General features: G+C 40.6%; 1 protein-coding gene across 4 annotated transcripts in view; it reads left to right on the top strand.

Annotated features, from left to right (window-relative positions):
* The window catches only part of MYH10 (myosin heavy chain 10), a gene marked incomplete at both ends in the record, with an annotated part of 131,010 nt that overhangs the window by 99,211 nt on the left and 15,350 nt on the right, over nt 1-16,449 (top strand). For all 4 annotated transcript variants that reach the window (XM_084238712.1, XM_084238711.1, XM_084238714.1 and 1 more), the window contains 7 exons: nt 2,568-2,705; nt 3,170-3,293; nt 4,730-4,901; nt 6,110-6,322; nt 9,847-9,991; nt 11,019-11,225; nt 13,776-13,880. In XM_084238712.1, coding sequence (XP_084094838.1) covers nt 2,568-2,705; nt 3,170-3,293; nt 4,730-4,901; nt 6,110-6,322; nt 9,847-9,991; nt 11,019-11,225; nt 13,776-13,880 — 1,104 coding nt within the window. The remainder of the gene's footprint in view (nt 1-2,567; nt 2,706-3,169; nt 3,294-4,729; nt 4,902-6,109; nt 6,323-9,846; nt 9,992-11,018; nt 11,226-13,775; nt 13,881-16,449) is intronic.

The following is a 16,449-nucleotide window of genomic DNA, read 5'->3' as shown; positions in this document are numbered from 1 at the left end:
TTACCCTAGGGCACACCCACCTCTTTTTCTCCTTGTCTCCCACCCCAACCTACCTAATGCCCTTAATTGTCAGGGTGTCTGTATCTGCCAACAGTGCCTCTTAGATGCAGCAGCAAACTTTCTTTTTCCATGTCTCTCAATTTTTTTCTCACCCAAAGCACACACAATTTAGCTGTTTCTAAAAACCACAGAAGATGCATGTTATTTCTTTGCCAATACCCCATACAGTAAATCATCTGAACACTTTCCATTTTAACAGACAGCTTTCCAAATTTCCGTAATAGGTCAGCAGAATATTAGAAAAGCTCTAAATAGTACATACCCTTTAATCTAGCAATTCTTATTTCTAGGACTTTATTCTAAGAATAAATCAATGAAAACTGTCTAGCTAACTAACTAGATAGACTGCTAACCCATGTGGTGCTATAGTTATAAATTAAAAGGTGTTTATTTTCATTGGTATTCATAATATATTAATTTAATTATAAGATATTATAAACTAAAAAAATAGTAGTAGAAGACATGCAGTAGTATCTTATATAATTACATAACTTACAAATTTACATGTATGATTTTATATGGCAATGCATGGAAAATATAGGGTAATAGTAACCAAAAGCAGTGAATTTTCCTTGGTGGTATTATCAACAGTGGTGATTTTCTTGTCTTTCTTTAGAGCATATGCTCATTTCAGTAATAACACTTTACTCATGAAGGGCAAGTCATCCCCACCCCACCCCCCACCTCATTTTTTATACTCCAAATTTCAGCAGCTTAACATGAGATGCTGGCACTTATTTATTTAGAGAAGTTTTCCTTATTATAACAGAGCTGTATGTTTTGCCTTTTCAAGACTTTTTACCTTCTAGGTTTCTGCACACTGTTATCCTATTATCTCCTTTGTGACATATAAATTCATTAAACTCATTATGAAAATATCTTTGGTAATATTAAACACTGATTTTTTTTTTTTTTTTTTTTTTTTTTTTTTTTTTGGTCATAGACTACCAGAGGTCCTATATTAATACCAACCTTGTTTGGTCCCTTACATGTACATGTGTAAGCACACACACCTGTGAGGCTTTTAGGGATTTTTGATCTTTACCCCTTTCAACCAGAATTACATTAGAAAACCTAGAGAATACAAATAGCTCTTACATTTCCTTCCTGTCATCCCCATTACCTCTATCATTTTTTCATCATTTCTTAACATACAGATTTATTCATTGAAATTATACCAAAAATACTGTTCTCTGTTCTTGTCACTTAGGAGTATGCAATATGATGCTACAATTTACAAAATCCAGTCTGAGGGAAACTGTAGGACAAATGACCTGGTTTTCTTAAACAAATAAATGGTTAGAGAGAGAGCGCGTGAGTGAGAAAGAGAGAGAGAGACATTGACTCCTGAGGCTTATCAGCCAATCTCAATATGTCTATTAAGATACTGTTATGTTTTTTTTTCCTTGATAGCTGTTTTAGGAGAAAGGTTGATTCCACCTTCTATTCCGCCATGTTGTGGGTGGAGTCCCTCTTGGGATTCTGATGTAAACACACAAATGTACTGCTAAATGGTCTTTATTTTTTAGAGATGTAGCCTGAAAATTTTACAGATGAAATATGATACCTGGGATTTGCTTCAGAATAACTATAAGGGAGAAGGAAGAAGGTGAGGGATAGAGGAAATGAGGTTGGCCATGAGCTACTGCTTATTAAAGTTGGGGTGATAAATCTGTATAGGGCTCATTATCCTACTCTGTGTACCCTTAGATATGTTTGAAGTTTTCACATTTAAAAAGTTAATCTTTAGCTACAGTTTCATTCTAAAATCAAGCATCAGTAAATTGTTGATCCAGAGTTGGAAATTTCTTAATCATACGCTGATTCATATGTACAATCCCAATCAGTAATATATGTTTATTATATATAATTTAAGGTATAAAATAAAGGGTAACATGCAGTGTTACAAGCACTAGAATCCCACCCAGCTCGGTGATATGCTCCTGTTGTGAAAGGCATACTTGAACTGGAGCAGCCTTTTTCTTGCTGGGCTATATTTCAGTTGTTTCTATGTTCTCTTTCGGCCAAACCCATATAGTAAAATACAATGGAATCAAGTATATGCTTGATGTAGTTCCATATTATTCATATTTTTGTCACTAATAATTTTTCCAAAATAAAAATTTTATTACTGCATATTCCATTTTACAAATATACATTTAGTTACCAAGACTTCCGTAGCACATTCATACTTCCCCAATATCAAAAATAACACTTGACTGTTCATCTTTTTATATAAATCACATCTATTTCATGAAATGGCTGATTTAAAGGCAGTGCTCATTTTCAAAGCTTTGCTGTACTGTTATGTTCGCTTCCAAAAGGATTGACCCATTTGGTACGTTAACCTGTGACACAACTGTCTATTTCACATAACTGCATTTCATGCTTTAAAAAATATCCTCACTATTCAAAAAATGAAAGCCTGATATTTCATCTTAACATGCATTCCTTTCATTATTAATATGGAGAAAGTGAAGTGAATGACTGTGTGTTCATCCCACAAGGACCTAGAGGAACAACTGGATGAGGAAGAGGGGGCGCGACAGAAACTGCAGCTGGAAAAGGTGACAGCAGAAGCTAAAATTAAGAAAATGGAAGAGGAGATTCTGCTTCTTGAGGACCAAAATTCCAAATTTATCAAAGTAAGAGACTATTTCCATTGAAAAGTTGATTTTAGAATATGGAAAATACTTAATCACTCACTGCAAATGACTTCAAACATGAAATTCTTGAGACTTCAGGTTCTTTAATTGTCTTAAGTTTCTACCTGTATAGATTTCTAAAAACACTATTCAATTTTAAAGTCCACCAAGTACCCATACATTATATACCTTTAGACATTTAACTTGCATGTTTGTGCATATTGGTCACTCATTGGTGGACTTGTTCCCGTCTGTGCAAAAGCATGAATTCCTGCAGCACTGGTCGTGGGATTAAGAGGGCAGCTGGGCCAAGCTCTCCGGGTTGGCACCAGGAGGAGTGAGCTTTTCTGAATATAAGGTCTGTTGGGGAGCCTCAGTGCCAAAATTATTCATTTTCTAAGTAGCACGAATCCCTAGTAGTTATTTTGAATGCCTTTTTGAAGCAGTCATTTTTTTCTATTCAGGAAAAGAAACTCATGGAAGATCGCATTGCTGAGTGTTCCTCTCAGTTGGCTGAAGAGGAAGAAAAGGCAAAAAACTTGGCCAAAATCAGGAATAAGCAAGAAGTAATGATCTCGGATTTAGAAGGTTAGTGTTTGAGGCTAGAGAAATTTGGGCCTCAAACATGTGAGTATTTGGATTTAATTTAACCAGAACATGCAATAATAGAAAGTGTACACAGTGAATAATAATAATGAAAGCCTTCAGTTTGAGTTCAATTATTAAAATAGGTCTACTATAAGATTGCCTGGTTACCAAGTATTTATGATGCCGTAGTGATAAGTTATCTTTTAAACTTTTATTTTTTTAAATTAGGTCTTAGGGTAAAATGTATCTTCATAGGTGGGCATATATCACCCTTTCTCTGGAATCTAAATTAAGTTTGAGTCGCACAGGCCATTGAACTTTGTATGTATTTAATCTTAAGAGTGCAATAAGATGCCTAGGTTGTACTTCAGAAAGGAAACTGACGGCGGGGGCAGGAGAAACTGCTGAGGTAACAAGTGACTCACTTGGATGGCAGAAGTAAAGTCAGAAAATCTTAGGATTTTTACATAATGAATATTTCTGCAAATGAAGTAAAAGGGTGGAAATTGGGAAGCGCATATAAGACCTTTCCTTTGACTAGCAGCTAAAGACTGATGTCAACACTAGAGGAAGGAAGAGCCTCTTTCTTAAACATCCTGATATCACAAAGATCAGTTGAGTACTTGTAGGGTGGTGATCACTCTTTCTTAAAATGCAAATGTTGCTAAATGTTTTTTAAAAATATTTAGATTTTTTTTTGTCCCCCCCCCCTTTTTTTTTTTTGAGTATAAACAAAAATGGGGATTCCAGTTCATTATTTTCATGAACCATTTTTGCCAGCGTAGGCTTCTTCTCAAAAAAGCAGTTGCACCTATTCTTTCCTTACGTGTTTGGTCAGCCTATAATGGTCGCTGTCTTCTCAGTGTATGGGTTCCTCCTGCAGACCAAAAAGGCCAGGCAGGTTATATTGTTGAGGGAAGAATTTGAGTGGAACTGATCACTGGTGCAAATTTAGGAATCACTGAAGACTTTTAGAAGGGATGACAGAAAAGGTGCATAGCCCCCTTGTCCCTCCGTGCCTGGGGACTTCAGTCTTGGTTCAGACCAGCGATTTGCAGTGAGAAAGGAATGGGGTGACAGGCAGTTACAATCAATGCCTTGGCCTCTACTTACCCCTCTCCAAACCTGAGCCTATCATTGGTGTGATGTGAGAGGGTTCCAGGTCACTTTGACTGTAAGTGTGGACTCAGTTGCCATGAAAGGACATCATTAGAATCTACCCAGTTTCTTCTTCAAAATCTGTCCCTCACTAATGTAGCTCACCTTCAGTTTGATTTTAATGGGTTTCACCTGAGTGAGCAATTGGCAGTGTTAAGTCAGTAACATGTTTTTTGAATAAAATGGCTTGTCTTCACTTTAATCAGTTTATATTTTGAGTTAATTCATATGATGTGTCATTTGGTGTGTTGAAAAACCTCTTGTATCTTGCCTTAAAGAGCGCTTAAAGAAGGAAGAGAAGACTCGTCAGGAACTGGAAAAGGCCAAAAGAAAACTTGACGGCGAAACCACTGATCTACAGGACCAGATTGCTGAGCTGCAGGCCCAGATTGACGAGCTGAAGATCCAGTTGGCCAAGAAGGAGGAGGAGCTGCAGGGTGCCCTTGCCAGGTCTGCCTTCTCTGCAAAGGCTTTTGTATTGGACTTGTTACTGCAGGGTTTTATTTTCAACACTGTGTCATGTCTAGGAGCAGATGAAAAGTGAGAGAGTGATACCTATTTCCTTGTTGTTGGCTATGACAGAAGGAAGTGAAAATCCCAAGAGTATAATTTGTTTCAAGCCACTAAGAAATCTCATAAACTGTTCTCATATTTATACTTATATAATCATAAGTCATATCGTGAGATTCTTACAAATTCACACCAGAACAAATTATTTCACCACATCAAGTGTTTTTATTTCTGTGCATTACAAATTAATTTCAATGTTTTAGAAGTTTAGAAGAAATCATTTTGGAAATATTCTCCGCTTTTACATAATGGGCTATTCAGTTCTAAACCATTCAGTTTCAAAATAGAAATCTTATATGTATAGTCAATATGCTAATATTTCATTTTATATAAAGAATAACTGGCTACATGATCATGGGACTTAGTTTAATTTATAATTTATTACAATCAAGAAAATCTTATACCAGAAATTCTTCTTTGTCCCCTATCATTGTTAGTCTTGCTTTGGTCAGATTTTCTGCTTCTTCACTTAAGAGATCAAAGCTAGAATTTAGAATTAAAGTTCTCTACCACTCACTACCGTATCTTAGCTTCCCTCTCCCTCACCTCAAACATCCCAGCTATTCCCAGTCAAAAATAAATCTACCAGAATTAAACCATACCACATAAGCAAAAAGATGTACAGGAAAGAAGAAGCACAAAGTAGAGAGTATGGAGGTAGCATGTCTGTCTTCTACTGTGTTCCAACCACTTCGTTAAATCTGCAGATTCACTGCAGGTTGTATACTAATTTGAACTGCTCCCTCAGGCGGGATTCTAATTATAATAACATTTTATTTTAGAGGACATTTTAAAATATTCTGATCATCAAAGTGAAACTGTCCTGCCTGCCTTTTTTAATGGAAGGGGTTTAGCCCCTTGGAAGAGGACCAGGCTGGATCCTGATTCTAGCTCTGCCACTGAAACTTTGGGGCCTTCAATTACCTTCCCACGTCGCCACCTGCCCCAGGCCTGGGCAGCTGCTCCTGCCATAGCAGAAGGCTGTGTGCCTGGGGTCTCCTTATGGGGAGGTTCTCGGGTTGATTCACCTGCGAAGCCATCCGTCAGTGTGCCAGCTCAGTGATTCTCCTGCCTGGATGTTTTAACAGAGGTGACGATGAGACGCTCCATAAGAATAATGCACTGAAAGTAGTGCGAGAGCTGCAGGCCCAAATCGCTGAACTTCAAGAAGACTTTGAATCTGAAAAGGCTTCCCGGAACAAGGCAGAAAAGCAGAAAAGAGACTTGAGTGAGGAACTGGAAGCTCTGAAAACAGAGCTGGAGGATACTCTGGATACCACTGCAGCTCAGCAGGAACTCCGGTGAGTGAGGGCAAGGGCGTGTGTCAGGGTGACCACAGGGAAGCTCACAGATTTGCTTAGGGTGCACTTGCTTAGGGCGAGGTGGAGTGGTTTTATGTTGTCACTCTCACCCTCCTAGAAAAATTGGCGGAGGAACAGTCACAAAATAGGAGTGGTTAGAAATAAACCAGCCTACAGATGGAATCCATGTTGATGGACCTGCAAAGTGAGATTTGATCCAAAAAGCCAGCCTAGCGTAAGACAGAGGGACAGACACCACACAGAGGGTTGGAAAGAGATTTACAAATAGACCAAGCGAGAGAAAGAAAGGACCGGGGAGAGACTCGTACAGAAGGTACATGGGTGCTCAGGGTCTGCTGGTCACACCGATTGTTATGAACAATGGCAGGCAGATGAGAAAGGAGGCACACATTCACAGAGATGGAAGGTGAGTGCAGGTAGCCAGACAAAAGTATGTGATGAGCAGGGGCACACACTGCAGGATGAGCCAGCAGCCAGATGCAGGTAAGAAAATGGTGAGCACTGTCAAGCACAGGGAAGGTTCAAGTCTCATTGTCATAGCATATCAGCCCACGGATGGTCTTAGGAATGAGAGCTGTAGCAACAAGCTGTTGAGCACACAGGGAGAGGGCTTGACCAGGGCTTCTGCTAGCATGTACATAGAACTCTCATGCCAGCTTGTAAGTCTGCTCTCCAGACCAGTGTCTTGGCCTCTTCCCATACATCTGCTGTCCTCCTCTAGATTTAAACTGCCAGGCATGGGAGGCCCACCCCAGGGTTCCCAGGTGTAAGGGCATCCCGCTCTTTTAGCTGGTAAATTTGACTGATACAACCTGCCAACTGCTCCAGGTGCGAGTGAGGGGCAGATGGCTAAGGTAAGACTGGAATAAAACAACAATGACAGAAGGAATCATTTATGAAGGCAACTGTAGTCAGAGGCAGGAAATGCCATAGAGTAGCCAGGAGGAAAATGTGTGCAGTAAAGGCAGTGGGACTGTTCGGAGTGCTCTGAGTTGTGAACTAAGGTCAGGGATGCTTGGTGGAGAAGATGTGGAGGGTGCACCCAATAATGTGTCTAGGACTCTGCCATGAGTACAGAAGACTGCAGTGTACTGTAGGACGGAGGTTGTGTTCCCTACGAAAGCCAGTGTCCCACCTGGAGCCCATGTGAGGGGTGGCAGGAGTGGAGCTTCCTACCTACCTAGCAGTTCCAATCTTCTCTTTAAAATAATCTTTTTTTTTTTTAAATGTAGAAGCCACTGAGGGCCTCCGCTGGTGGTGCAGTGGTTGAGCGCTGGGCTGCGAAGCTGCCACAGCCTCTGAAGCACTGGTTCAATCCCCAGCCACTAGCGAGGGTCCCACATGGCGCGCAGACCTCTCCTGCCACCCGCTGCTCCCCTCAGCAGTGTACTTTGGTCCTTCTGCCTATTCTGCTCCCCACTCTGGCTCTGGTGAATCCTCTCACCCTCCCGCACTTCTGACTATACCCAGTGCTTGTATAAATAAATAAATAAATCTTTAAAAAAAATGTAGAAGCCACTGAGCTAGAATGTTGATATACCTTTTCTCAGCTTTTGCTCAAAAAGAGGCTCTGATCATTTCTCCCATACAACTCATAAGAAAAAGGCGGCAGTAGAAATTATATGTGTACAGTTATTAGAACCTCAGGATGTGCTCAAAAATAGCTCAGATTCTGTTTTGAGAAGTTTGATTTTTGGTAGCTCAGATGTGTCAGCATTCATGGGCACTGCACTCTTGCTAAGGAAGCAGGCCACTGGTACGTCCCTGAGCTGTGTGTCACACGGTTGGAAAAGCAGCAGTCCTCAGACACTGAGCAGACTCTGGCATTTCACCTCTTTGGGACTTAGGATGACAAACTAAGGTAATTAGGTTATTCAGTCTGGCAATGGAAAGGGAAAAAACTCCACTGATTACTGATTTCAAGTAGGGATTAGGAACAAAACTATCACCCAAAAGACAACACTGATGGCAAGAGAAATGTTTTGTCTGATAAGTGAAAGTGCATTTACGTGCTGCTTATTGACAGGGATGCGTCCTAAAAAGTGCATTGTCATGCGATCATAACATGTAATGACACAGTCCTAGATGGTACAGTCCACTACAAACCTAGGCTGTGTGGTGTAGCCTTTTGGGACCACCATCATGTGTGTATATGGTCCATCGCTGACCAAGACATTCATGACCAAGACGCATGGTCTTATTAACAGTAAAGGTGAACTAAAATAACCTTCATAGAGTTTCTCAGTCTTGTTGGGCTGGTGCTTGGATCCTGGCATCCTCTGCAAGAAAGACTGAAGAGGACAGAGCCAGATCAGTGCATGTATTTCAGCTCCGGTGAGCTTGTGGTGAGCTAGACTGGACCACATAGAATTGTCAGTGGTTCCTTTCTGCCTGACTCTCTGCAGCCACTGAGCTGGCAGCCACTTGGGCTCCTTTTCTGTTGGCTCCACTGATCTAAGCCGCTCAGTCACTCCACTCCCCTGGGGAAGACAGAAAATGTGCCAGTGCAGGAATCAGTCACTGTTCTAACTGGTTATATGGAGAGCAAGTTTGCCAAAGTTATACTTCATTGTTATTATAAAACTATTTAAACTCTTGATGTCACTACAGCTCTTATCAGGAATGGTAGTAATCTGACTGGCTTCACTCTTTATCAAGTTGTGTTAATAACTTAAAGATGGTACTCATATTCCAAATCTAAAGTGATTTGTTGTGGGGGTAGTCTCTGGTTGGTGAAATAACTTTGGTTTATTCAGGTGCCTTAAATATATTAAAGTATAAAAATATTAGAAGTCATGACAGCAGCTCTCCTGCTCACCTGTCTCCTGCCTTCTCCCCTTGCAAAGAAGCAGAGGCAGTTCCTCCCAAGGCTGTGCCCACCTGTGACACTGCAGGCCTCTCTTTTAGCAAACCTGGCCCTTTCAGGGGTAGCTCTTCTGCCCTCTTGTATCTGTGCAAGCGTCCTTTACTTCCCTCTGCTTTTTATAATAAACCTGCCCTTTTGAATATTAAAAAATAACATGTATTATAAGTCAAATCAAAGATTTTTAACACTACTGTTTACCTTAATATCATAAGTAAGGTTAGATAAAACCCCAATTTATCTCAGGACATGTGCTCTCATTTCAAGTACTAGAGAACCTTTCAGTCTTCAACCTGCTTTTCAACCAGGCAACCCATCAAGCCTCTTGAGAATTTACCCTCTTCCAGTTTTACTCAAGTGCTGCAGTTTGGCATCTTGTGCTAACCAGTTCCTGAGCAACAATGAGATCAGACTGCCAAGAACAGTCTGAAGACACTGAGTCTTGACAGTAAGTCAGATGGAGGATGGAAGCTGTGCCATTTCTGGAAGGATTCCCTGTATCACAGTAATGGAGGCACCAGCATATTATAAAATATCATGTCATAATTATCAAAGGAATTCATGTAATATTTTAAAACAACACTTTTAAAAATTTTTAATTACTATTTCTAAGCTGCTTTCTCTAAAAATGTTTCTCTAGTACAAAACGTGAACAAGAAGTGGCAGAGCTAAAGAAGGCGCTTGAGGAAGAAACTAAGAACCATGAAGCACAAATCCAGGACATGAGACAAAGACACGCAACAGCCCTGGAGGAGCTTTCGGAGCAGCTGGAACAAGCTAAGAGGGTAAGGGAAGCCCTGATAAGCGTCTATGTCATGGAAAATCAGCCATCAGACAGGCCTCTGTCCTACTCAACCTTTCCATCCAGTCAGTGCTGATTAACCCCCAGCCTTTGCACAGCACAATGGTGGGTGGCGGGAAACCAGTGGCTCACAGGGTTCATGCGGTGGATGTTTTCTAAAAAAGTACTCTGCTCACTGAGAACTCAGAGCCATAGGCCCATGATTTTTTTTTTTTTTTTTTTTTGAGAAAATAAAATCACTGGATGTATCCAGCTGTTGCCTCATCACATTTTCCTCCCAGTGTCTCCTCATTAATAGCATCTTCCTCCTGATGACTTAATGTAAAAACCTTGAACAGTTTGAAGTCATTCTCTTTCTCATCTGCTGCCTGTATATCACCAGGTCCTGTTGATATTCCCTTTTTAAGTATTACTTACTTTTTATCTTCTTTACCCTCCCTGCCTCTGATCTATCACAAGACACTGTCCACATTGCCATTCATCTCATATATAGGTTTTCCATTCTGATGAAAGTTAACTTCACTTACCCTCTTACTCACACCATCCCCTGGGAATACTTATTATTTCAAGTCATTGCTTCCTTCATGTTTGTTTTTGCTCTGATGTCCCATCTTTCTCATTGCCCGTTCACCTGCCATATTTTAATTCATACATGGCATTATTAACGTTTACTGAACGTTACACTAGTGTCTGTTAGTCACTGGGCTAAGTACTCATGTGCATTGCTTTTAACCCTGTCACTATCATTTAAAAGATGATGAAACTGAGGCCCAGCAGTGTTAGTTAATTAAGCCAGGGTCACATGCCTAGTGAGTGATGAAAGTCAGGCCTACGAGCCTATCCTTCTGTAGAAGTCTTCACACTCAGAGAATAACATGTTTTCATTCATTTATTCAACAAATGTTGGTTGTGGACCCCCCTATGTGTCAAGCATAGATCTTACAAAAACCAGTGTCTTTTATGGAATGCTATAAAATGCTAGTAAATTATTTTTCCATTTCCTCTCCTAGTTCAAAGCAAATCTGGAAAAGAACAAACAGGGCCTAGAGACAGATAACAAGGAGCTGGCGTGTGAAGTTAAGGTGCTGCAGCAGGTCAAGGCTGAGTCTGAGCATAAAAGGAAGAAACTTGATGCCCAGGTCCAGGAGCTCCATGCCAAGGTCTCAGAAGGAGACAGGCTCAGGGTGGAACTGGCCGAGAAGGCAAATAAATTGCAGGTAAGCCTGGAAAACCTTAACTCTGGATGTTTCCCACAGTAGCCTGTCCATGGTTTACCCATTTTATCCCTCTGTGGCCATAAGAGACCTGCAGTTAATGTGCTATAAATTTCAAACAGTTGCCATCACAAGTAAATACATCAGTCCTAGGACCTGTGTGTGTGTTACTCGATTAAATAATATTTATTTTAAGAATAAGACAACATGCATTGGTCTTAAACCTAAAAAACTCAGCTTGGAATTGTGGTTATAATTCTTTGGTCTTAAAACATAATTTCAACTTATCCATTAGTCTAAGAAATAAGAGAGTAGGAACAATGTATAAAAAAAATTATACTAGATTTGCAAAAACTAGAATTGTTACACACTCCTGGTTGAAGTATAAATCAACCCTTTCTAGAACACAATTTTGCAGTTTTGGTGTCACAATCCTTACAAATCTGAATACCCTTTGACCAATAAATTCATGTCTAGTAATTTATCCTAGGGAAGTACTTAAGGATGAACACCCAGTCTTGACTTTACAAACGATCATTGCAGAAGTGTGTATAAAAGCATGTAATTGAAAATAACTTGGAATGTCCAATAATGGACTTCTATGCAACAAAATATAGAAGAGGAAGAAACTAAGAACCATGAAGCACATGGTTTATTGGTGAGAAAAGATATAGTTTACTGGTGAGAAAAGATATACATTATGTATTGCCACTCTGAAAAACAATTACAGAGCTGCTTTATGTCAGACCCAAGACTACCCCCTGGGTTAGTGATTCACTAGGAGGACCCCAGGACTCAGCAGGTAGTCCTACTCACAGTCACAGTGAAAGGCCACAAGGAAAATCAGTAAAAGGAAAGGTGCCTTGGTGAGATCTGAAAAAGTGGGGTGCATGCACCTGAAATTCTCTCCCAATGCAGTCACACAAATGCACCTGAAATTCTCTCCCAATGCAGTCACACAAATGCCCCTAAGTCCTCTAGCATCGCCGTGTCAGCGGTGGAAAGTGTGGTCACCCAGGGAGCTCCTAGAGACTCAGCACTCAGGAGTTTCATTGGGGTTGGCTCATAGGCACCCCTTGCCTGACACAAACCCAATCCACACTCCCAGAAGGAATGCAAATGTGCAGCATAAACCTCACTGCTTGCACAGCGTGGAATGTGGGGGACCATTTTATTTAGGAATGGTGGGCGTCTTCCTGAAATCTAAGTTTTACAGATGCCAACCAGGTGCCAGCACTGTGAGCTGGAGAGGCGTGTCAGCCTCCTATGCTAACTCTTCCTCACATATATGTACTGGAATTGTGTGTGTATGTGCACACTCACAGGTCAACCCAAAGGTATTCCTAAAAGAGATGTTAGAAAGATAATTAATAACCATGTGTCACAGGGAGGCCAGTGAGTGACTGTTAAGGAGGTACCTACCCTGCTGCCCTGAGCTTTCCTTAACTTCCCATTTAATCCTCACATGTTCCCCTCACGTATCTGAGGCTGAAAGAAGCCAAGTATTTCGCCTCCCTCGGATCCTTACCTGGCAATGTACAGAGCTGTGTCTTGAGGCCAAGGTCTTGAGTCCAGAGTCCTTCACCACCCCCTGTTGCCAAGACTGATGAAGTGTGAGCACTCTGAAGGTTGTTGCTAAAATGAATACAAATAGAAATGGCATTACTTGAGTTACATGTAAAGATATGTCTCCTGTACACGTTCCCTTTGTTAACACAACTAGGGAACAAACTGGAACAAAGGGTCCCCTACTATTCCTTTTGAGTTCCTTCACTTCTTTTTAATACCTAATAAAAAAGCCTCAAATTCCTCATTTTTAAAAAATGGGAAGAGATTTTAGACCATGGAGATTTTTTTTAAATATTTTGGAATTATTCATTGTGGAGGAAACAAAAAATATTTTACCACATTATTCATAATAAAAAACAGCTAAATACTTACTGATAAAAACATACCAGATTTTTAAATCTTAAAAGGAACTTTTGACTGTGAAAACTAGAATTTAAGTTTATTTGAATTTCTGTAAGTTTTTTGCTCTGTAAGAATGAATTATACTTGCCTCCCAAAGAATATATTAATGCATCTCAGTGTGGAAAAGGATCAAAATAAACAACTGGTGACCTTAGCGCCTCTTCACATTGGATAGATAGCAGGCACTCTTTCAGAAGAGTTGGCACAATTTTTATCTCTTCATAATTGAAAAAAAAATTATAAATCAAAAGTAGATCTCCCTCCCTTTTTGGAGTACATTCCCTGTCCTTCCAGTAGGAGAGACTGAAGTTGTCTGTGACAGCTGGCATGGACCCCAGAGGTGACGGCTCTTGTTAGTGACAGTCTTCCTTAATTGAGTCTGGCAATTTTAAGATCATTCCCTCTCCCAGAGAGCTGGTGCAATGCACATACACACGGGTTGCCCATTTAGAGAGACCCGGGTTCAAATTCAAGTTCATCTCTCTAAAAACTGCTCTGTATATATTCATTTAAGAATGTGATTCTGAACCCTTTCCCCTGCTTACTGTTCAATTGAACTAAATCTTTTACTCCCCCTTGCAGAATGAATTGGATAATGTCTCAACTCTTCTAGAAGAAGCAGAGAAGAAGGGCATTAAATTTGCTAAGGATGCAGCTAGTCTTGAGTCTCAATTACAGGATACACAGGTAATTCTAGGGGAGTAAGGAGGCTTTAATAATTCTATATTTTCTAAATTGGCAAAACATGCTATTACCAGAATTGCCTTCTTGTCGGTCAGCTCTGATTTTATGCTAGCTTTTATTTAATCATCTTTTACAACACGCCGTAATGCCAGTAGTTTCTGCTGGAGCTTGGTGTCTCCTTGCAAAGCCCATGGTGCCTGTGTCTGGCAGATGTGTGAGAGTGGGGAGTGGGTTTGGGCAGCTCTTGCTGGCATGGGTGGGTACTGCCTCAGCTGTGGTTCACCATAGCTGGTCCTAAGGCACACATGCTTACTGCTGGCCATTTTAAATAAGATTGTTGTGTTGTGATTCAAATTTCATTATGCTAACCTAAAAGAAACAACCAGTTTTTATTTTATTTTTTTTTTAAGATTTATTTTATTTATACAAGAGTTGAGGTACAGGCCAGAGGTACAGGAGAGTGAGAGGATTCACCAGAGATGGAGCGGGGCATCGGGCGAGACGAGAGGTCTGATTGCCATGTGGGTTGCTCCGAGGCCGGCGGGGATCTAACCGGCACTGCAGAGGCTGTGCACAGCTTCACAGCGCTGCGCTCGACCGCCTACGCCACCAGGGAGGCCCACAAACAGTTTCTAAAAGAGTGGATTGGCACTTGCTTATAAAACTGTTAAAGCTTGTATTGAATCATTTGTTAGTCAGGAGCTAATGACTGAGGATTTGAAAACAGCACTTCCTAGATTTTTACATTTCATTTTTATTACATTTGTAAACATTAATGAGTATTTAGTTGCCAGATTCTGGGCTAGGTGATGAAAGTACAGGGGTAAAAATCTTAAACAGAAAGTGGAATGATAAGGCAGCTGGGAACAAATCTAGTATAAACAAGGGCTTACGCTCTGACAGAGCTCATCCTGCATAGTGACACTAGAAAAGAAGGAAGGACCCAATCACAGAAAGTGCTCTGTGTGCCTTCGAAAATTTCCAAGTCTGGGCCTCCCCGGTGGTGCAGCGGTTGAGCGCTGGGTTGCGAAGCTGCCCGCAGCCTCTGCAGCGCCCGTTCGATCCCCGGCTGCTCCCCGGCCACCGGAGGAGGGTCCCACATGGCGCGCAGACCTCTCCTGCCGCCCGCTGCTCCCCTCAGCAGTGTACTTCGGTCCTTCTGCCTGCTCTGCTCCCCACTCTGGCTCTGGTGAATTCTCTCACCCTCCCGCGCTTCTGACTGTACCCAGTGTTTGTATAAACAAACAAATAAATAAATAAATCTTTGGGGAAAAAAAAAAAAAGAAAATTTCCAAGTCTGAAAGCAATGGAAAAGACATGTTAGCATTTACAGTTTAGAAAAATTTATTGCCTGGCAGAAAGTATAAAGGACAAATCATTGAGGGGTTGCCCAATACTGGAGGTAATCCTAGAAAAATGCCAAGACAAGCAGGTAGAGAGGAAGGGATTTCAGAAATAACTAAAAAGATGCGGTGGATAAAAGTCGAGAAAGAGGTGAGAGGGGAGCATGCAGAGTGAGGGCATCTTTTTCCTTAGCACTGAAACTCTGCATCCAGTCTGCTCCCTTGTCGTTGAGCTGTCCGCTTCAGGAGCTCCATTTTACCTTCATTTTTGACAGTCAAACCTACAAATTAAATCTTTCCATAGAAATAGAAGCCCATGCCCTCAGTATGGATTCTGTGTTGTTTAAAAACATTAGGTTATTCTTGATATTTCAAGTAATGTTTGAAGGGACTGGTTGTTGATGCCCCAAATCTCTCTACAGCCATCTTTTCATTTTTTTTTTAAATTGATGTGACGTTGGTTTACAACACTGTTTATGGTTCACAGGTATAGGATCACACCCTCCAGATGTATGTTGTCACACATGAGGCATTCATTGCTTCATTTACTCCATAACTACCATGTGGCAAGTACTGTTTTGGGCACTGAGTAGACAGCAGCCTGCTTCTGCTGGATTAAAAATTTGTATCACAGGAATGGACCTGATTTTCCTTCCTATCTCCTTAAACATTTTTAAAAAAATCAGCTTTTTAAAGGTATAATTTGCATACAATTACATCCACCTATTTAAGTGTACAGTTCAATAATTTTTGACAAATATCTGCAATCACGTATCTGCCACTCGCCTTAAGATACAGAACATTTGTATGAACCCTATGTTGATCTAGTATCACTATATATTCAATCACTTCCTATTATTGCCAATCCCTAGAAATCACTTAGATGCTTTCTGTCACTTTAGTTTTGTCTTTCCTTGTGTTTCATATAAATAAAGTGAATACAGTTCTCTAAAAAAAAAAAAAAAAGATGCGGTGGATATAGAGAGGGAGGTGTCTCAGACACTCACAGGGGGTACCCTGGGCCCCTGGGGGAGGCGCTGCCATTCCTCATGAGCAAATTTAAATCAATGCTTGTGTTAATGGATTTTGTAAAAGTATCGTGTGTTTTAAAGTAATTTGTGTTTATTAATATCACTGGATATTTCTCAACACTAAACCTCTTGTTTTTAGGACATGACTTTTTCTGTTTTGGTGATTAATGTAACTTAAGTATTAACTTTTTATAAAAA

The sequence above is a fragment of the Talpa europaea genome (assembly GCF_964194135.1).
Source record: "Talpa europaea genome assembly, chromosome: 7".
NCBI classification, from domain to species: Eukaryota; Metazoa; Chordata; class Mammalia; order Eulipotyphla; family Talpidae; genus Talpa; species Talpa europaea.
This window is presented reverse-complemented; position numbering and strand designations above follow the sequence as displayed.